General features: G+C 35.1%; 1 protein-coding gene across 4 annotated transcripts in view; it reads right to left on the bottom strand.

The window, feature by feature from the left end:
• Nucleotides 1-697: 697 nt before the first annotated feature.
• The window catches only part of FGF12 (fibroblast growth factor 12), a 588596-nt gene continuing 565704 nt past the window's right edge, over nt 698-23589 (bottom strand). For all 4 annotated transcript variants that reach the window (XM_005545394.4, XM_045385234.2, XM_005545393.4 and 1 more), the window contains 2 exons: nt 21886-22084; nt 698-5427 (listed from right to left, as the gene is read on the bottom strand). In XM_005545394.4, coding sequence (XP_005545451.1) covers nt 5309-5427; nt 21886-22084 — 318 coding nt within the window. In that variant the 3' untranslated portion in view covers nt 698-5308. The remainder of the gene's footprint in view (nt 5428-21885; nt 22085-23589) is intronic.

Raw genomic sequence — 23589 nt, 5'->3', positions numbered from 1 at the left:
TTCCACCTCCTTTTCTGAACATTCTTCTCAACTAAGCCCTGCTTTGCAAGTATCTATATCTTTCCTTCAAATGATTTTCTCTTCTTGAGAGGGCTTTGTCGTCTCCCTGTTATCACTCAGCAAATATCTGTTCTTTTTCAATCCCTGATGATGCCTTTGTTGGCTCCTCAGTGGCATAGAAAATCTTTTTGGCATCTATCATAGCACATACTTTCAGGTATTGCATTATTTGTTTATTTATGTGTCTGCCTTTGTTATTGTTGTTGTTTTTGAGATTGCAGTTTAGTTTATGATGCCTAAACTCAACTGAGCCTCTAGTTGGTATGTTATGAACAAAAGAATAAATGAACGTACTTTAGTTCTTAATCCTTGAAAGCAAGATGTCAGGTTGAGACAAGTAGCTAAATAATTCCAAAGAAACATTTACTTTTCTTTCGACTTTTCAACAAAATTGGACATCTTTCCCATCAGTAAATCAATTTGTGATCTTTTTCTTAAGAAGAAACAGCACTTTTTCAGCAATATAGGATAAACACACTAAAAAAAATTGGTAGACTTCTCAAAGAAGTTTAATGTTTAAAAAAAAAGTGCCAATATTTTGTCTATGTGCATGAGCATCTCAGGATTTAATTGTTTTTAATTCCAGGAGGGTAGTGATGTATAAACATTTTACAAATCTGAGCTCAGAAAACAATGATTTGAATAATCTGTGCTTTAATGGAAAAATGAAACATTAATTTGTTTAGTTTCTCATACAACATGTTTACTAAACATTTCAGTGTCAATAATTTTTTAAGATTGTAACATTTAACCTTGTATTGGAGCTAATACCAATTCTAGCCATGGGAGTATGTTCTGGACTTTTTGAACAATTTTGAGTAAAATGAATGGCATTGTCTTCAAATTGTACTTGGAGCAAAGACAAAGAAACATCAGCTCATTCTTTCCAACTAATAGAACATTTAATGATGCAATTTTTATTACATTATTTTAAGGCTATTATCATAACGTTAAATATTCTTATTTTTGCTTCCATCTGTTACTAAAGCTCAATATATCATTTCCGAACATTATTAATTTTCACTTAACTTAGATTTAAATATTGAATTTTTAACTTGGGCTCCAGGAAAAATCCTGAAAAATAAAGATCAGCATCTAGCATCCTTTTCCTAAGCTTTCACCACAGATTCTCAATTTGATAGGACTTATCATGAAATCTGTATTGGGAAGTATAGCTTTTTAAGATAACTTTTTGTAACTAAAAAATAATTTCCTGCGCATCACAAGGGGGATTAAAAATCACTAAAGTACCGAAGGAACGTGTGCTTTGATTATTATTCCCACCTGTTTCTTTTTTATTATAAAGTGGCAATTTGTACTATCATTAGAAATATACATTAATGTATAAAGTTTTGCATTCAAATCTCTTTATTTTTGACTATGTATGACTAGAGACCACAAATCAAATAAAAACTCTATATAATATATCCTTATTTCAGAAGCATATGTATATATACACATATATATTTGTAGAACAATCCACTGTTTTAAATGTAATTTTGACTTAAAAAATGCTATTTACAATTTTATGACAGAGAAATAACCTCAGCCTTTCATGGTATTAAAATGAGCAGGGAATTTTTATGTTTGCGTCTCATCTTGTGCAGATGAAATTAAGCAATATCATGGAAAACCTTCTCAAGAGCAAGGCCTTGTAGACTAAGGTATGAGGGTGAAATAGATTTGCTATTTCTGGGTCTATGTTTTAAAAAAATTACTGGCAATGTAGTCATACTTACTTCTTCACCAAGAAATCAATGCTCCCAAATTAGGAATTCCAAACTTTTCAGTATGCAACCTTTAAGTCTTTCCTTGTCCTTGCTCTTGTCTTAATACTCTCATCTCCCACTGGTGACACTGCAGGACCACCAATCTAGATATTAGATTGTTGTTATTTTATTAAACAGAAGAGTCTTAGTTCTTTTAAACCAGCTTTCTGAATTAGAATGAGGCCCATAAAGCATCACATTGCATTACATTGATCTCTCTTTATTGCACCAATCCATAATGGCTAAAAATATGCTATTAAATTTGTATGTAAATTTCAAAGCCAAAACTATTATTATGAGAATAGGATGGCTTGCTGCCCTCCAATTTGCAGAAGCACAAAAGTCTCTGAATTAGCAAATGGAACTTCAGCTCCATTTGTTTCTATACTTTATTCTCCGAGCTTACAAATCAAGTAAGGTATATTGACCAGAAAGCTATTTTGTGAGACGCTCAAAAGTTTTGTTTTCATTCTTAAGCTCGTTGATTTTGAAACGTATTCCAATAAGAACTCAGGATAAACATATCTTAATTTATATCTGCACAGCCAATTGCAAAGCATTACTAAAAGTCATATTTTTCCTGGGAAAAATCCCAATGCAACTCAAAAAATAAAACTTATTTTACTTAAAAAGGAATAGGTGATGAATGAAGACCCAGAAATCAGAACAATGAAAATCAAAGAAGTATTATACTTGAAATATGCCTGAAAAACAAAGTACTTAAACTCAATCATATTTTTGGATGAAGTTGGATATTATATGTTTATACATGGTAATATTTTTAAAAACTCAGTGACTACTGGCTTATTCTATTAAAGGTTTTATGTACTTAAGACATAAGCAGCAGTTAAGCTAACATTCACCCTTTGCTCTAAGCTACATTTTTTTGTCAGGTTTATGTATAAAAGAAACAAGGTTTCCAATTAATTCTCTGAACTAAACTGGAAATAAGACAAAGCTAATTTCCAAAACATTTTACTGCAGTGAACATTTGCTTAACATAATACAGAAAAAAACAATATACAAATTGGGTGGTTAGAATTCTTTCTTAACTGCTATCAGGAAGGAGATAAATGTGAGTCTAGATGATAAATGATGAATAGCCACTGAAAATAGAGGGAGGAATTTTGTTAGTGATTCATATCTCTATTTTTTTCATAACCAACTTAAATATATTTTGTCATGAAATCACCATTGTGATTGATTTTTTATGAATTTCATCAATTGTATTATTTGTGAAACCATCAATGGTTTCACTGATGAATGTGTATCTGTGTGTATCACCACAAAAGCTCAAGTCATTTCATGCTAAGAGAGCCAGTGTCCCATAGTGTTGAGGTTTCTTTTTAATTTTTTTCAAATAAAATAAACTTTGTGCTTGGGATTTTTTCTTTTTTCTTTTTTTTTTGGTTCTGGTAGTGACAGGTGTATTTATAATCAAGTTGAATCAAGAGTGACAAGAAGAAATACAGCTAGAGTTATATTTTTTCCCCCAAGGGTATTCTTTTCCTCGAAGAGCAAGTCTATTTTTAGAAAATTTAAATGTCTTTCTTTGTTACTTTCCAAATATTTTGGTTAAACAAATATCCCTTACAAATGTATCTTCAAAATCTTTGCCTAGATGCATAACATTTGTTCTTCCCAACTGCTTAGGTAAATTCCTTCATTTCATTTTCTGCTAACCTCTAGATAACATAAATAGGATACTTGGTGAAGGATATGATCCACTATTGAAGAATAATGATTGTGTAAAGTGAGGGAAACTATGTTGACCTTGAAATACGGCAACCAATGGCAAGGTTTGAGGTGAGGGCCTAGAGCTTCTGCAAAGTGTATATATGTAGGGAGTCGTATTTGGAACAATACATGCCGGACAGTAGAGATATAGGAGAAGTTACATGCTATGTCTTCTCATTGGTAATATCCATAAATCTGCATACATTTTTTAACATTCTGTTTTGTGTGGTTTTTTTCTTTAAATTTGGATGTCTCTACACCACTCCTGATTTGTAGGACTAAATAGATCTATTTATTCCAATGCAAATTATAGAACATTTATTGCTTCCTTGATTTTTAAAAATACTTTAGTATTCTTAACTATGTATGTGCCTTCTCTTACACTGAGTTCTTTTATGCTACTTTAAGCTGCTCACACAATCCTGTCTGTTGGAGTCATAGCTGCTAATTCCATATTATTTCTCTACACCCCTTGAAAATTTAGTGTATTACTGGTACCTTTCTGTGTTCTAGGAAACAAACGAATTGCAAACTGGACTTGTAAATGAGGATATATGTGTGCGTGTGCGTGTGTATGTGTGTGTATAGCAACAAATTAGCTACTGGCTTCATAAGATAGTAAGTTAGGAATTTCACAGTCATGTCTCCAAATTTCATGGCAGAGTTTAAAAAACAATATAAGACTGTGGTAAGGTACAAAGGCAAAAGCAATTTGCATTGACTAATTTCCTAGGACTTATTTCCTTATGTAAAACCCCTCTTCTTTCTTTCCTGTTGCAAGACAGGATACAAAGCTTTCTAAAACATGCACTTATACTCAAAGGTGTCCACAAAGCAAAAAAGTCAGACCAAATGCCAACAGCAAGTAACTTATATCTTACCACCTAGACATGGCACTGGCAAAGAATTCCCAAAAGTCACTTCAGCATTAGAACAGTAACTTTTTTTCCTAAATTACTGAAAAAAACCCCAAAAAACAAAAAACTTCTGAAATAATATCTTTGATAAAAATATTATACTCTAGGATAATTTGAAATTATTTTTACGAAATAATTAAATTCATTAAGGCTATTCGATTCAATACAAGACTTTCCTTTTACATAAGACAATCTTAAATTACATCTCAAAAATAATTTCTTACTCTTTTCTTGATGATAAATGGTTCCTGGCTATTTATGTTATAGGTATTAGAATAGTTTATAATTTGGAAATGTTCAATTCCATGGTTACAAAAAAATCCTGCAAACAGAATGTAATGGTATGTCAATTCCAGATGCCCAAATAAAATACAAAATCAAGCAAAACCACACATCGCAGCATTATCATGAGTTTAAGCTATTTAGTATATAACATCAGTTTGTGAGTTCAGTTCTCCAAAACCCTTTCCTTTAAAGTAATAACTTTATTTCATCTTTATTAATGTCTTCATTACAATTAGCCTCCTACGCATAACAATACAGTTTAATTTAATGTTTGTGGAGTTCTGATTTTATTTTTTCCTTTGCTTTTAAGTGTGTTAAACTTTGTGCATGTGAATTTTCTACCACGTTGCAACAAGCAAGCTTTGGTTCAATTTTCTTGTCCTACACAAAGGAAGATTTTGAGTGCAGAATCTTAGCCACTAGGTCTTGCGTTGTCATTTTATTTTCCTCTCCTTGGGTGGATTTACTGGAAGGAAATGGGTAAATGGGAGGGAAGAGAAGGGGAAGGGATGAGAGAGGGAAGCAGGGGAGAGTTCTCAGCTATGTTGAATCTTGATTCACAACTTTGCCTCCATTCATGGTTGGTGTTCCAGAACTTTTCCTTGAACGCCCTTGTTTTTCTCCAATTTCATGTAGTGATGGTTCTCTGTACATACACACTGAAAGGCAAAATAACAAAAAATTACTTACGATAGTGGACATACATTTGCTTCAATAAGCTTTTCAAATTTGGTTTTACAATATTCTTCACTCTCATCACAAGCTCTTCTTCCCATTATAAAAAACAGTTTTAACTTGATAACATATTCAGTGGATACACATAATTTTCTTCCTGTTCTTTTAGTCATAACCTTTTAAACTTTTCTTGAACTATAGACATTTAAGTTGTTTCTGTTCTCTCATAGACAAGGCTTGAATCTTTACAGTTTCCTAACCTAGAAAACAGGATTTTCATCCAGAGTCAGAGGAGACATGGGAAATATTCCACTTTTTGGTCCTTAATCTGTAGTCTAATTTGGGTCGGTAAAAAAGTATTTATTTACGTGTTCCTAATCTTTACCCTACCATAGGAAATATGATGCCGTATCAAACCGAAATATGTATTGTCATTTCCAGGGCATCCTATGTAAAAAAATAAGGGAGGACAAAGAAAAGTAAAAAAGAAGAAGCAATTTCCCCGACTGCCCTAGATTTACCCAAAGTAAGAAACACAGTCCGTGACTTTTTAGTCATTCATCAATAGGGAATGTGATTATGCAAGCATGAGACTTCCGTTCACATCTACATAAACAGTTCTTTTCTCCTCTATTGTTTTGTCTGGCTGTAAAGTTCAGTCATCTGTGAGCCATCACGGCTATTCCTAGATAATTGTTTAGGAAGAACAATGCTTTCAAATTATAGTTATACCTACAAAACACATTAATTCAGCTTTATTATAGTGTTGTGAAATAGACAAATGTGACTAGATAAGAGTATATGATATGTCTTATGAAAATATCAGGAGTTACTTTTATCCTCGGCTTAGGAACAAACAGGTATCTCCACCTATTGAATCATCATTACAAAGGTTTAATAATTTGAATGTTACTTCCAACATCAAAGAGCCTCCTCCCTTGAACTTTCAGTGGTTACCGATTTGGGAACCGCGCGACCTGGATCCACACCCAGACTCAGCCATCTACTAGGCTTGTTAAGTTGGACACATTTTCATAAATGAAAAATAGCATGTTTGTGAAGATTAAATGCCTTGCATAGAGCAAGTACCAAAAAATGTTTATGAAATGTAAGGAGCTGATTTCTTTGTGAGCATTTTGAATAACTGATCTTCAGAGAATATAGAAATAAATTGTTTTGGCTGAAAGTATTCTAAATCCAAAACTAGACTAAAACAGAATTTAGAGTACAAGTGAGAGTCTCCTGAGACTGGTGAGGAGACAGATTTCTTCCAACGTATTCAATTATAGAACTTCTTAAATGTTACTGTACATGCGAATCACCTAGGAATATTGTTAAAACGCAGATTATGAAACAGAAGGATTGTAGTGAGCTTGAGTCTCCATTTTCAATAAGATCGCAGGTAATGTTGATGCTGATAAAACCCAGACTACACTATGAGTAGCAGAAAATATATGTATAAAATATGTGTGCTAAGGCTGTTACGCAAATTAGCCACATATATTTTAATGAGAATTTAAAGTATTTCAATTACTGCACTGATGGCTCTTCCAGCATCCCCAAAGGACTAAATGCCTTTGGCTGAAGTAACAGAGTATACATAGGAAACCAGCTCAGAGAGTAGATATATAATTTTCAAATGATACAAGTAAGTCATTCAAGTTTGTCTTTCTTTTTCTTGTTTTGTTTCAATAAATAGAAGATCCTTATGGAAAATCTTGCCAGAATCTTGAAGTTCCCTAAGTCCAATGGCTCTTACCTCTCTTTCTATTATAAAAATAATTAAAAACTCCAAAATTAAGGCATAGTTTTTTATTTGTGCAAAATACAACCATTTACATATAACTGCTCAATGCACAGGGAACATCAAGAAGCAACGAAGTGATTCAGCTGGAACGCTATTCATATGATACCATAAAATAGGTCTTCCCAACTCTGTCACCTAATCAGCTCTGAAACCTCAAACATCTGCAGGCCGCACTACAGATTGCTAAATCAGAATCTCAAAGAATTTACAAAAATCTCCTTTCTAAAAAATAATATATTTTGACCTGCAAATTCTTAAGCTTCATTTGGGGATACTTGAAGAATAAATTTTTTAATTTTCATTAAAGTGTGTATTTTTATCTTTTTTTTTTTTTTGAGACGGAGTCTCGCTCTGTCACCCAGGCTGGAGTGCAGTGGCCGGATCTCAGCTCACTGCAAGCTCCGCCTCCCGGGTTCACACCATTCTCCTGCCTCAGCCTCCCGAGTAGCTGGGACTACAGATGCCGCCACCTCGCCCGACTAGTTTTTTGTATTTTTAGTAGAGACGGGGTTTCACCGTGTTAACCAGGATGGTCTCGATCTCCTGACCTCGTGATCCGCCCATCTCGGCCTCCCAAAGTGCTGGGATTACAGGCTTGAGCCACCACGCCCGGCCATTTTTATCATTTTTTAAGCTGAGTTTCTTAGAGTTGCAATTTCCTTTTTAGTTTTCTTATGCCACAGATTCTACCCAAAACATTCACTTGTATCTTTTTTTTTTCTTTCTCACTTGCACATAAAATGCTTCATTTGTGTCAGCACACAATGTTACTATTATAATGACTGCTGCAGATAACTTCTCCAGTACTTTAACCCTGCTGGCCATCCTTCTATTGAGAGGTATTGCAAACTGACATCTGAAAATAGACAGTGTTTCAAAAAGACCCAAACTCACCAGTGCCACCGCAGGAGGTACAATTTGCTCTTTTTCTCATACAACTCAATTTCTCATTTCCCAATCTTTGCACTAAATGGAGTAATAAAATTAAGGGTTTTGAAAACCTAGTTCATGTCCCAGTTAGAAAACGACAAGTAAAAGGTAGGTTTTCCAGTTCACTGATGAAAACTGCCCTCCTCCTCAATAAATCAAATAGGTATTTAAATTTCTACACTTCTGTTAGCCAAAATAAAAAGATGTTCAGAGAATGCAAACTAAAGTTATTCTAGAAATTGCATGCAAATACAAGTACAGGGAGCAAAACCTTGGTCAAAGCAATAGATGAAATGTAATTTCTTGAGCATTAATTTTCATTGTTATTTACAGGACCTAGGATTCAGTAATACATCTGATTTAAGAAGCTGACAAATAAAGGGGAATAAGTCTCAATCAAATTTCTGAATTACAATGTAATTAAAAGACCATAATCCAATTAGAAAGGCAAGAAAGAATAAAGTACCTCCCTTCAGTAATATAACTGACTTACTACCATCCATAGTTGCATTACACTTAATGACTGCTATTCTGAATGTACATGGTAAATAATGAAACAAAATTGAGGAAGAAAACAAGGCGTAAGTGTTCTTTGAAGTGGATTACATGAGCAAATGTAAACGAAAATCACTGTGATGTATATAGCAGCCTCAATGATAAGTCCTTGAATAAATCTATCATTTCAGAGTATTCCAAGCAATTTTAAATTGATTAACTAAATTTTACGATTATAACAAACCAGTGAATATAGTAGGTGAGAAATTATCACCCTCATTTTTTAAATATAAAAGAAATTAAGCCACTTCCATAAAGTCGGATAGTGGGTAGTGGCAGGGCCAGGATGAATGTGTAGAGTTTCAAGGTCCTAGTTAAGAGTTTTGAATAAAATCAGGAATACCATAATTTATTCAACAAACAATGTAAAATGACTGACATATCAGTGTTTGAATTCTTACGTCTGTATGTTAATCAAGATTTAAGTTGGCCTTAACTTCAGTAAATATTCCTAAAGTCATTCGGAAATGGTAATAAAAGAAAATGTACGGCTGTTATAAAAAAATCAAAAAAGAAAGTAACAAGAGTTTGTGGAGAAATTGAAACCCTTATGCATTTCTACTTCAGTGTAAATTGGTGCAGCCACTGTGGAAAATGAAATGGTGACTCCTCAAAAAATTAAATATGGATGTACCATAGGATCCATCAATTCCACCTGTAGGTGTCCACTCAAAATAAATGAAAGCAGGGACCCCAGCATCTATCTGTACATCCATGTCCGTAGAAGGATTATTCACTCTAGCCAAAAGATGGAAGCACCAAAATGTCCATTGACAAATGAATGGGTAAATATAATGAGGCCTATACACATAATGAAATATTATTCAGCCTTAAAAACAAAATTCTGACAAATACCACAACATGAATGAACCTTGAAGAAACTGTGCTAGGTGAAATAAGCCAGTTACCAGGGGCCAAATATTGCGTGATTCCACTTCTGTGAGATACCTAGAGTAGTCAAGTTCACAGAGGCAGAAAATAGAACAGTATTTGCCAGGGGCTGGGGGAGAATGGGGATTTCACATTTAATGAGCACAGAGTTTCAGCTGGGGAAGATGAAAAAGTTCTGGAGTTGGATGATGGTGATGTTTGCACAACAATGTGAATGTACTTAACGGCAATGAAATATATAATTAAAAATGATTAAAATGGTAAATTTTGTATCATCATATTTTACCACAAATAAAAAGCAAACACACAAACAACTTGTCCTGAATTGTCCTGAGTATAAGGTATAAGAAGTGACTATTAAAGCCAGAGGTATTCTATTGGCATAGGAAGAACCAGCAATTCCCCAAAAATCAAAAACCTTAGTTTTAGAACTGTATTAAAGAAGAGAGAGTTGAGATATAATTGAGGAGGTACAGGGTGAGGAAAAGGATAGAGGAATCTGATGAAAATATTCTAGGACTGTGCTGCCTAGTATAGCATCCATTTAGCCATATGTGGCCACTGAGCACATACAATGTAGCTAGTCCTAATTCAGATGTGCTGTAAGTACAAAAATAAACACTACCAGACTGGGTAAAACAGGGAGGTGATGACGAATAAGAAGGATAAGGCTAGTTGGTGTCAGACCTTGCTGAATTCCAGGCCAGAAAATTTAAACCATGAACATCATATATATCAGCCTCAATATGATGGTAAATGAAGAGTTAATATACTTAGTTAATTAAGTGATATAATAGTAAATGAAGAGTTAATGTCCATCAGACATGAGCGTATAAAGAAAAATCTATTAATTCTTTTATGTAGAAAAATGTCTACGTTTACATGATATGGATACAACTAGTCAGTATAGTCAAGAAAAATCATTCAAACTGAATCTCACTGGATGAACTCTGTAAGGAATGGCTGGCAGCATTTGAAACTTTGATGAGTTGTTCTGGTGCTTTGCAAACACAATCACAATTTGGTAGGAATAAATCTAGTTGAAGACCCATTACGTGTATAGGGCCCACTGCCTATCTAATATACCCCTTCCAAGTACCATAATTCCGAATGCAATTGAAAGGTGGGGTTCATTTGGGCATTCTAAAACATGTTCTTTTGTTTTAGGGGGAGCTTTATTTAAGAAGCCTAAACAAACAAAAAATAAATGAAGAATTACTAGTATCATTGCTTCTGGCTTTTTGGCTATGAACAAGTATGAAGAATTACTAATATCACGTAGAAAATGGGAATCACATGTACTTTATAGTAAAATGTATTCATGACCTTATATAAATATCAGTACTAGAATTTGGAGTTCTGCTATTAATTTCTAATCACATGCTATTAAGCAATGAGTGGAAACCTTTAACAAGTATGTCCAGAGAACTGTCTAGGCTCTGATCTTCAATAGCTACATAAATTCTACAACTCTTAAACTGTGGTTCTCAAATTATTCTTATCCTATGCCAGATTAAGGTTCTCTTCTAATAATCGGACCCTTATTATTAACCAGAAAGATTCCTAGTCCCCTGATTTGTGGTAGTTCAAAGTGCAATGTATTTCAAGAGGGACTTTTTTCACCTCTTTCTGTTATAACGAGCAATATTATTTCACCAGGAATAGATCCACTGTGCTTTAGGAGGTGCTAGAATTTTTTTAAATCTCTTTTTTTTCTTGAAATTTTTTTTCCTGCTTCCTCTGTGTTATGCATTGGAGCCTACTTCAACTATGAGAACAAAATTTGATATTTTAGTTCTTATGATAAGCAGTTATTTCTAGACTGGAAATAACGCAAAAACAAAACAAACAAATAGAAACTTCCTATCGTTCTTGTCTTCCCAGTTCCCCAATCGTGTTTCACAAAAACTCAGATTCAGTGGCACTTCCCATATGAAATTTGAAACAAATCCTCTAATTTAGACAATGTGGGATGTTACTGGTTAACATGTCTCACTCAGGATCTTGGGGCTACACTTGTGATACAGATTTTATTTTCAGCAGGTATGATATTATAGATAGTACTTAACATAAGACTGATTTTAAACTTTGTTTCTTTCTGATTGCACTTGATACTATTTTTCCAACACACTTTCAGTACCCAAATTTCAAGAATGTTCAGTGTCCTAAAGATGCAAGGCCTGCATGATAAACAATGTTATTTCGCTTTCACCTGGCTTTTCCGGGTTGTCCTTGATCAAGCTGCTTGCCCTGTTTCTATTCATTTGTCAAGTACATAGAGTAGGAAAATAAATATTTGCTTCCCCCGACCCCAGGATATTTCTGAGATAAAATATCATTGTTCCTCTAACGCATGTGTCATCATAATAGTTTTGGACGAATGGTAAAATGAGATAATGTTTTGAAGAGAAAGCATTTCCTTTTGGTTCTTCAGTACTCTTTCTTCAAATCAAAGCACAGTCTTATTTCACTGCTTTTCTTCTTATTTTTCCTCTATTCTGATTTACATTTCCATTTTCTTCCTTCTTCTTAATGTTTCTTTCTATTCATGCTTTTGACTTTTCTGGAGCTATCGTAGATTGAAACGGAGAGATTCAACCCGGCTTTCTGAGTGAAAATAAGGTAGAGATTTGGTGCGAGAGTGTTCCTCCTTATTTTTAGACACAAGGACAAGCAAGGGTTTCTAATAACACAGCTCACAGTATGTGCTACTTCAAAGTACAGTGTTTACTAGCAATCGCCAGTTTAACCCTCGAATGTCAGCAGAATGCACTTGGGAGAGAGACAGTAGTTACCAGGTGACCCAGCACAGTGCAGGTTTTGATTTTAACAGCTGTCCGACCACGCACTGACCTTGTAGCCACGGAAAGCCCTGCCGTTCTGGGAATACAAATAACATGCAATACTTGCTCAGAACCAGACCATAATATATTGACTTTGTGGTGATATATGGTATTTGTTCTATTTATTTAGTTCTTGCTTCATTTTAAAGTGAATAATTACACTTTTAGAAAAGGAGAAATGTGAAATATATATCACTGAGCTTTGAAGTATTGTCAAAAAAAATCCATTTTCTCTTTGTAGGATTAGGTATGGATTTTTTTCCAGGGCAAGCTTTCTATTTGATATTTTTCTATTATATTCTTTTCGCTGGTGCCTGTGTTGCGAATGCAGTTATCAGAATATGCAGGCTTTCCTTGCCATCGTGGTGGCTCAGATTTCCCTATTTACAACTTTTAGCATTCAACAATACCTTCTATTTGAGTTATAAATTTCTTCTGAAAAAATTACAGTGAAACAATGACTGTGTTAAAAGTATGAAAAAAGTAAAATCTTGGGCATTGCTGTTATTTATAAAGCACACAGCTATAATAAACCAGGTGCCAAGTACCATCCTATGGGTACTCTCTTATTAAGCAGTAGCCATCTTCATAATAATATCTAACATTAACTGAGCACTTACTATATGCCTGCACATTATACAAACAAACAGTTTTTTAAATGACCCTAAAAATAGATACTTTTAGTGGCCTGTTTTGCAGTTGAGTAAACTGAAAAACAAAGAGGGTAGCTTGTCCAAAGTAATATAGCAATACAGGGCAGTCAGCTTTAAAATCCATGTGAGATTAACCCTGGTGCCCCTGCTCTAAGCTGATAGCCTAACAGTTGAGTATGTCTAAATATGTTGAAAAACATAAAACTGTGTTGACTGGTCTTAAGGCAAAATCTTGACCCCAAACCTCATGGTGGTGGTACACAATACTTTCTGGAATTCTACTACATCTTTCTGGTCAATCCGCTCTCTCATTCTTCTCAGTGACTTATTTCACACCTGCTCCTTGCACCTCAAGCTTCCAATACCACCTCAGCCCCTCCACAGACTCAGGAAATAGGCCTGCCTGCTTTTCATTTTCTTTCTTTTCTTTCTTTCTTTCTCTTTCTTTCTTTTGTTTGTTTGTTTGTTTCTTTCTTTTCATTCGTTCTTTCTTTCCTTCCTTTCTTCCCTCCTTTCTTTCTTTTTCTTTCTTTCTTCTTTCTCTTCTCATTCTTCTCTTTTCTTTCTTTCTCTCACAGACTCAGGAAATAGGCCTGCCTGCTTTTCATTTTCTTTCTTTTCTTTTCTTTCTTTCTTTCTTTTCTTTCTTTCTTTCCTTTCTTTTTCTTTCTGTTCATTCGTTCGTTCTTTCCTTCCTTTCTTCCCTCCTTTCTTTCTTTTTCTTTCTTCTTTCTCTTCTCATTCTTCTCTTTTCTTTCTCTCTTTTCTTTTTTTCTTCTTTCTCCTTTCTTTCTCTCTCTTCTTTTTCTTCTCATTCTTCTCCTTTCTTTCTCTCTCCTTTCTTTCTTCTTTCTTTCTCTCTTTCTTTCTCCCTCTCTCCTTCTAATTCTTCCTCTTTCTTTATTTTCCAAGACAATATACTATCTGACTTTATATTTCACTTAGAAAGGAAAATCAGATGAGAAACGTTTCCATGGCAAAGAATTATCAACCTATGCACATCTACCCTCACATGTTCTGACTCCTGCTTGTTAAAATGCTTGCACTGTCCTGTTCTTATCTAAATCTAGAGCGCCACGGTGCACTCAATCCCAGCCCTTTTACTCAGTGTTCTTTGGTGTCCTTCTCTCCTGTAATCCCAATTTCGGCTTATCCCAGATTGTTCCCATCAGTATATAAATATATGAAATAGCTTTAAAAACAAATAACCCTACCATATAACTGTCATGTTTCTCACCAACTCCCTCCTCATTTCTCTACTTCCTTTTTATAGCAGAAGTTCTCAAAAGAACTTTCATATTCAGTATTATCTTCTTCTTTTCTTTGCCTCCAGTTATTATTTAATTCTTTCCAGTCAGACTTTTTTCCGTTTCACTCAAATCTCTCATGTCACGTCACTACTGACCACGAGTTACAAAAGCAATGATCAGTTCTCATTTAGCAACTTGCTAGACACTCCAGCAGTGTTGGATACAGTTAATTATTTCCTCCTTTTTGACAAGATGTTTTCACTTGGCTTCTGGAACATCAATCAAAGTAGCCTAGTCTTTCTGCTAAATCACTGGCTACTCTATTTTATTCTCCTTTGCAGGAGCCTCCCTTTCCAATAAATGTTAGTGTTCCCCAGGAGTCAGCCAGCAGCTACATTCATTTGCTTAGCAGTGTGAAGAAACCAGGCAAGTGTTCTCCCCATTTCTTGTCACAACTATAGTGATGAGGGTCAGGGTGGTATTACTAATGTTCTATAATGTGAGAAAGTTCCACACAAGGGAATAATTTTTCCAAACAAGACAGTCTCCGCGTTTGAAAAGCGTCATAGAACCCAGCGCGGTGGTTGTCAAGCGGCGGTGAATTTGCCTTCGGCGAATCTTTGGTAATATCTGAGACGCGTCTGTCACCACTAGAGAGGATGATTTGCTATTGGTATCCCGAACACAGAGGCTATAGATGTTGCTAACTATCCTCCAATGCACAGGGACGTGCCTCACAACAAGTAATTCTACAACCCAAAGTCCCAAAATGTCAGTAGTGTCTGCATTGTAATAACCAGTACTAGGGGATTAGAAGTGATTTTAAAAATGTCATATTTAAGTTGTGTGTGTGTGTGTGTGTGCGTGTGTGTACACATTTCAGCACGCAGACCCATTATTCGCCCAGTTGATCATGCCTAACACCTAAAAGTCATCTCTGATTTCTCTCTTTATCTAACCACCTACATCCAATCCATTAGCATGCTCCTTCAGGTTTAACTTCAAAATAAGTTCAAAGTCATTCTCTCCACCTCTAGTTATAAAACCCTGGAGTCCAAGCTGATATTATCTCGCTTAAGATCCTGGCTGATTTCTCTGCAATTCTGCTCAAAATCTATAATGAATCCACATCACATTAACCATAAAATCTAAAGTCCTGAAGGTGGTTACAAGCCCTCAAATTATACGGTCTTTGCTTTCCCTCTAAGTTCCTCTTCTACCTTCCATTTCTTTAATCCATTCTAGTCACATTGGCTTTCTTGCTCATTATTAGACATGCTCAGATTCTATAACAGCCTTTGGAATCTGTCAGTTTTGCCTGCAAAAACCTTGTACCACATCTTTGCATGGTTTACTACTAAATTTCACTCAGATTACTGTTCAAATGTCATTTATGTCATCTTCCCTAAAAAGTTTACCTTCATCATCCTTTTAAATACAGTCCCACTTTTTTTTTTCTTGGAACTAATCTCTAGTGATGTTTTAAAATGCCTGCTTATTTTTAATTGTGTATTTTTTACCCATTTTCAGACATAAACACTATCAAGTCAAAATTGTCTTTCCTTGAGTACCACTGCGTCCCCATTAGTACAGTGAAAGATCCTATTAGTAGGTGTTTCATAGTTACTTTCCAAATGAATATTCCTATCTACTATGCTACAGTGACTAACTGAAGAAGTCTTTGGTTGGAGTAAAGTTGATTTTTCTTTTACCTTTAAAGTCAGTGAATCTTTACTTTCTCTAAGGTCCTAAACTTGGGACTGAGTTCCCTGAAATTGACCAATATAAACATAAAATAGATGACTTTGACACAAAGGGAGCAAGGAATACTATACGGTGGAGAGTATTTATCAAGCTCCTTTAGTTCAGTGATATTTGAATAATCAATTAATAAGCCTCATCTTCACAGAAATAAGAAAAATAAATGAAAAAGAAAATAAACCAAGAAAGTTGACGACCACCCTTACCTTTCCTTGTATATTTGGTACATTACAGAGTCTAGGAAGGAAAGAGATTCTGAGGATCATTGCATCAGACGGTTCCCCAAACTTAGTGATTCTCAAGGCATAACCCCTAATCACCACCACCAACAGCAACAACATTAAGAAATGCAAATTATTTGGCCAACTCAAACCCACAGAATTAAGAATTCAGGAGATGAGGCCTAGCAATCTATGCTTTAGTGGGCTCTCTAGGTAATTCTGATGCACAATCAACTTGTAGAGTTGCTGTCCTTAATTCTTCCATGAGATATACCTGGGTCTTCTAAGAATACATATTTGTATCTATGTCTTAACTCTGCAGATTCTAATTCATAAGAAGTTACACACAAATACACGCACACAGACACAACTGATTAAGTAACTAAACTGAATGACTTTAAGGAATGACAACGCCTATTTACACACACACACAAAATCACATCACATCACATTTATAGTAGGAAAAGCATGACATCTGAAGTTACAAGGTAACAGTTCTGGTTTTGCTTCTTTCTAACTGTATACACTTGAGTGAGTTAACCTCTAGAAATGACATCTTCCTCGTGTTTAAAACAGGGATAGTAAATCTTAACCTTCATACTTCCAATGATTTAGTGGCTATTAAATGATACTCTGGTTCAGAAAGCATGTTGAAATGACAATATGCCATTCAAATGGAATATAAGGTAGTATAGCTGCTATTAATCATCACTTTATATTGTTGCTGTATTCTTGACAGATCCTTTGAAATTTGAGAGTACTAATAGTAATGAGGAGTAGCAGGTATTAATTTTTCAGTGTCAATGTCACTCTGTAGTGGAGAGTTGAACAGTCTGTGTGTGGGAACACTGTAGTTGTTCTGACAAATTCTGTTTTCCAAATAAAAACAATTTAACTTCTGTTTTTAATGAAACTAAAATTTTAAACTCTATAAAAAACCCCCATCGACTACTAGTTACCATCAAAGACAAGTTAAATATGATTAATCATTTTATTACTACAAATTTAATTGAATTTTCCTTGGTCCTCTGTAATTTCCAAGAAGCTAAAAGGTTACACTGCTGTGTTAGTTAATGCACCATTGAAGGTATTTAATTGTCTTAATAGCAGATCATAGAAGGGTGTGGGTAATTTAAATAAAGCAATTTCACACCTTAATTAATGTTACATGGAATCCTTTTGGAACTGTAGGAGAATTTTAAGTGCTGGTTTGGAAGAAATGCATTGCCTTAGAAATGCATTCACTGTGCTATACATATTTACTATAATGAGTTAAGAGATGTTGTGAACAAAAGCATCTATATGTTCATTTAGAAAGAAAGAAAAAGCAATATTTGCACGAGGAACAGAGAGAGAGAAAGAGGAAGAATGTGTGGGGAAGAGGTAGGAGGGTTGTATTAAAGACTACATTCAAAAACCAGAAAAAGCTAGTTTGAAAAAGTTACAATGGTTTGCAGGAGTATCACAGGCTGGCAGAAATCCAAAACGCAAAAGAAAGAGTTGCAGCTATTATCCTTTCTGTAATTAAAACAATTACTGGCAGAGAGGTTCTTTTTTGCTCCATCTTTCTGCTTTTGTCTTTTAGTATGGTTGGGTCCAAAAGAGAACCAAGACATTTATTTCTATTTCCAGTTTATTGAAATAAAAATACCAAATTTGGCATTAGTGTCCTACCAGTTGGAGCTTTATAACATCAGGACTCCTGATTTGCTCTGTTCTTTGGTGTCTTATTATGTAGTTTTGAAGGGATTATTATTTTCCTTCCAGATTCCATTTTCATTGCCTTTAATTTCTAACGCAATGCCACATCTCACAGCATTTTTCCAATACAAAACACAATAAGATAATGTCTATTTTCTAAGATAAAATGAAAAAGGCACTTCATGTTTGATCTGATGGAATTCTCTTGAGAAATCCAACTTTCTACAATGTCTAATTTTCATATTATTCCTTAGAAGCAGGTGGAATTTGTAATAGACTTTATCTTCAGAGATGACTGAGGTGGAAGGAGATAAATTATTTTCTCAAAATTACTTAGCAAGGCTGCTCTGCCTATGGAGTAGCCATTCTGTTTCTTGACTTCTCTAACACACTTGCTTTCATTCAAACAAAAATTGCTTAGCAAATCATTGCCAAATTTTGACCCAAAGAATTAGACACTTCTGTATTCTTGGTTACTTGATTTTCATTGGGTTGCTCTAGGAGGTCACTTTAATAAAATAATTGGTACTACCTCTACTAACTTCATATAGTAATTTAACCCTGCACTAAAATATACCTGTCTTAATAGTAGTAGGGAATGTAAAAATGTAACATACATAATATACTAAATTTCATGTCAAAGAGACAATTTATATTACATTAGATTTAGTCCAATATATTGATCACAATGATATGAATAAATTTAAATCATCCATGGCCAGATTTGACCAAAAGGAGCTTAGAAACACCAAATTCAGAACACCACATCTCAAACTCAATGCCATCAGAAATCACCCGGACAGGGTTTTAAACCTATAGAGTCCTAGGTCATACCTAGGTTTAACACATCAGATCACTTTGGAGATTTGGTTTGAGAAGCTGTTAGCTTCTAAGAACACTACAGATGGTTCTGATACTGATGTTTGGGAAACAGCAGTTTACATTCTTCTGAGACTTAAATCAGATTCTATGAGCTTAAAGCACCGGTTCTAACAAAGAAAATGGATAACATGTATATGCCCAAGTGTGTGTGCGTATGTGTGTGTGTGTGTGCGTGTTAGCACTGTCTCCCCACTACAAAATAAATTAGGAGAAATAAATCAATATTCCTTTATTCCAAGTTTAATACTTCTCTACAGATGGCTCTCAATTGATCCTTAGTGATCTTATTTGCAGATATATTTATCTCTCCGGGACTCAGCTCTTGAAGCTTAAATCTTTGCAAAGTACACAGATTTTTTTTTTTTTTTTTTTCCGGAAGGTAAGAACCAGATCCTGAATACTCAGTCACCTGCAGGAGCTGAGTAATGTGCTTCTTGAAGGAGGAGGGAGGAGAAAAGGAGAAGACTGTATTTTGTTCTTTGTCAGAGTATTTGGCTGCTGTATCTAATGCTAAAGGGGGAGGTCACAACTAAAACACTTTACATCTGGGGGAGTTACTTATCTGTGCTTTGAACAATACTCTGAAAGGGCAGAATTGAGAATCAGGAAGCCTGTGCTGTTGTCCAAAATGCCAGGGGAGGGGACCCATGTAAGTAGAGGTTTATGTGCAATGTACATAGTAATGTGCTTAAATATCAAGTCAGTCTATCAGAATAGGTGACCCTGAAACCCCTCATTAACACTCCTGTTCTCTAAACACAGGATGAGATGTGAAAGAGTGAAGGGAAATGGGCTGGTGGGTAATTATTATTGTGTTATCAGTGTAGGACTTAACCACTCTCAAACTGGCAGAGCTTAATTTTGGGAATCCTGACATTCAGAAGAAAACACCAGCAGGACTGGTATAAAGGCAGACATATGTGAAAAACAAATAAGCAGTAAACAAACAAACAAACAAAAAAGCAAAACCCAAAACTAAAAAAAACCTACTTTGGCTTTTCCTCCATCAGAGGTCAATTCCCCTCACAAACGAAGGGCTCATTTACCGTGCAGTCTGGACTCTGTTAGGATGCTGACAGTATTAGCACTGGGCTTACAGGGTTACAAAAATGCCTTTAAACATTACAAATAAAATAGTCAATAATTTTTTTGGTGAACCTATTAGCAGCAAGGTAGCTAATCTCTTATGGAGCTATCATTTTCTAATCGTTTCCTAGAAGTATCATCTAGTTATGTGCTTTATACCTGCCCTATGGAAAAATATTATCAAAAACTTTATTTATTTATTTATTCACTTATTTTTGGGACAGAGTCTTTCTCTGTTGCCAAGGCTGGAGAGCAGTGGCACAATCTCAACTCCTGGCAAAATCCGCCTCCCTGGGTTGAAAGGGATTCTCCTGCCTCAGCCTCCCAAGTAGTGGGGATTACAGGTGTGTACCACCATACCTGGCTAATTTTCGTATTTTTTAGTAGTGACGAGGTTTCGTCATGTTGGCCAGGCTGGCCTTGAACTCCTGGCCTCAAGTGTTCACCTGCCTTGACTTCCCAAATTGCTGGGAATACAGGTGTCAGCCGCCGTGTCTGGCCTAAAATCTATTTAAAGATAAGTTATAGCTAGGATGCCTTTCATCCTATTCCCTCATTTAAAAAAAAAATCACAAATAATGGAAATAGCTCATAAAGCTCTAACTTGTTTATTCAATAATTAGATAAACAAAATATGTTTAGACCATTTTTACATGTAAATTCTATGCTAGGTTCAATGAAAGAACATGATTTTACAGTAAAGGGCTTATAAAGACTGCCATACAATGTCATTGCCAGAGAACTTTAGGAATCATCTAGTCCAAATTTTTTTACTGAGTAGGAAATAAAACTTGTTAGAATTTACCAGAAAAGAAGTGATGCATTGTTAATTCTTTCTTGGCTAGCTTGAATATGGCATTCCATTAGCTGTTTTTTTCTGATTGTTTACAAATATGAGTGTTTCTCATCATATCATGTATACCTGCCTCAATTTTGCATGGTTTAAAACTAGTTTACTATTCAAGTTGCATCATAGTATAACATTTCTGCTTTGCTATCACTGACTTTTCTGAGTATTTGCATATGCATAGGCTTACTTCAGATTGAAGGGCAATACATCGCAGAGGTTACGTACATAGGCATTGACATTAGGGTTCTTAGACTGCAATCCCAGTTCTGTATTTATCTAGCCCTGGTTATCTAGCAACCAGTCTTGGACTGGTTACTTAATTACTTTAAATTACATTTCTTCATCTATAAAATGAGGATAAAAATCGGTTTCCTCAGGGGAAAGAAAAAAAAGGTTTATTCTAATGGTCAGTTTGAAATAAATGAACAGAGTAAGAGTATTAAATGATTATGAGCGGAAAGGTGATAAGCTCACCTGGGAAGGATGCAATGTAATACCGTAAATATAAAACTATCATTTGTTTTTCAAGGGTGGATCTTGAGAAATTAAATTATTAGGTTTAGAAAAGGAGGAAATTACATACTAGATAGTAACTACCACTCCTTTTCTACTTTCAAAATGTTTCCAGCTTCTATACTCAGGCATTTTTTCAAGTGCCAAGTCTTTGTAACAGAATTTTCCTTTTTTTTTTTTTTTAATAGGAAGAAATACCCAGTTACTACGGAGGCTGAGGCAGGAGAATTGCTTGAATCCCGGTGGAGGTTGCAGTGAGCCGAGATTGCACCATTGCATTACAGCCTGGGTGACAGAGCAAGACTCCGTCTCAATAAATACATAAATAAATAAATAAATAAATAAATAAGATACTATTGTGTTTTCTGAATATTTGTTTTGAATCCTTCTTCTGATCTGTTACATTCCAGGCACACTCTCTGGAGCACAAGGGCAAGGAGCAGAATTGATGTCAACACACAAATAACGGTCCAACAAAGACAGTCAGTTGGTTTCATACCTTCAATAGGTTTCGGTACAAAATGTGATGAGGGCTTGGTTTTCTTCACTCTGTTCCCCTTCATAATTTGACCTTCTTTATTGAGTCCCAGAAACCAAGCTCGGCCTGATTCTTGCTGGCGGTACAGTGTGGAAGAATAGATCACATAGTAGTTTTCAAACACAGATTCCTTAAATTTGCATTCTGGAGTGAAAACATCCTGTAGGAAAAAAAAAAAAAGAGGAATGATTTAAAGGTGAATCAGCAAACGCTGAAATCCAATAAGCTTGAAATCCATGTCCTCTGTTAAGAACAAATGAAAGGCAATGACACATAGTTTCTATTATCCTTTGGTTATAAAGATTCATCATACAAAATAAAAAAACATGATTTCCTTTCTAGCCAACCTTTACCCCAGTGATAACAATTTGCTCAGGCTTGAAGCTAGGTGAAAATCATTCAGGACTGTGGCCAAGTCTGCGCTCTGATCCTAGCAATATGTTTTGTAAACTAAAGTCATTGGCCATTCCTCATTTACTCGCCCTTAACATGTAAATAAGGAACTAAAATTTATCCTGGAAATCAAAATCAAATATAACCACAGCAAACACAGGCACACAAGGTGCTTTTGAAGAGACTATTCTGTATATACAAAAACATATTACATAGCCACAGCTTGGTCAGTAAAATCACCACTTTTCCTAATGTCAGTAACTTCCTCTTTAATTTCCTTAAAACATTTTTTTCCTTAGTAATCAAAATCTCAGATAAAAAGCCCAGGAATAAGTAATAGAAAAAAATTACTATTATATTGAAGAAAATTACTAACAGTAATTCCTATTACTATTGACCTCAGTGAAACACAGAATGAGAGTTTTAGTCTCAGAAGAAACCGTAAGATCCTGTACTTCAACTCCAACATTTGGTAAGTGAGAAAACCAAAAGGTTATATGATTAATTCAAATATACATTTACAAAACTACTGAGTCAATGCCAGAGCTCACATTTATTGCTTCATAATCACCGCCTCTCAGGCTCACCTTTTCTGCCTGAGTCTTGTTTAGTGACTTATGATGAGATTTAAAAATCAATACAATAAAATCATATCCTAACATGTCACATGAACAAAATCTATTTTGTGGAAGGAAGAAATTTCTCCCCTTCTGAGATAAGCAGAAGAAACACAAATGCTATTGCATCTTCTTCAGCTGAATTAAACAAGAGTCCTACATGTCAGACATATTCACCATAGTCATCATCTTCCTCTCCATGTACTGGAAGAATTTCAATGTGAGACCCCCATGATTTAATGCAAGCAAATGTGAAATTAAGTTATTAATGAATAGAGGAATAGGGTTGGTTGAAACCATGTCCTTATAGGTGATACTCCCATGCTAATCTCTTTATTTGTAGAGAGTGCTCTCTCTCTTCTTTTTTTTTTCTTTTTCTTTTTGTAAGAGATGGAGTCTTGCTATGTTGCCTAAGCTGGCCTCAAACTCCTGGGCCCAGAAGATCCTCCCACATCAGCCTCCCAAGTAGCAGGAACTACAGGTGTGTACACTGCACCCAGCTTATTTTTGAATAGTTCTAACATTACAGATTAAGAAAAATGAGACTAAGAAAACTGGAGTAGGCTGGGGTGCAGTAGCTTACCTCTGTAATGCCAGCACTTTGGGAGGCTGAGGTAGGCAGATCATTTGAGGTCAGGAGTTCGAGACTAGCCTG

The sequence above is a fragment of the Macaca fascicularis genome, chromosome 2, assembly GCF_037993035.2.
Source record: "Macaca fascicularis isolate 582-1 chromosome 2, T2T-MFA8v1.1".
NCBI lineage: Eukaryota > Metazoa > Chordata > Mammalia > Primates > Cercopithecidae > Macaca > Macaca fascicularis.
Note: the sequence above shows the minus strand (reverse complement) of the source record. Positions and strands in the feature narration are given on the sequence as shown.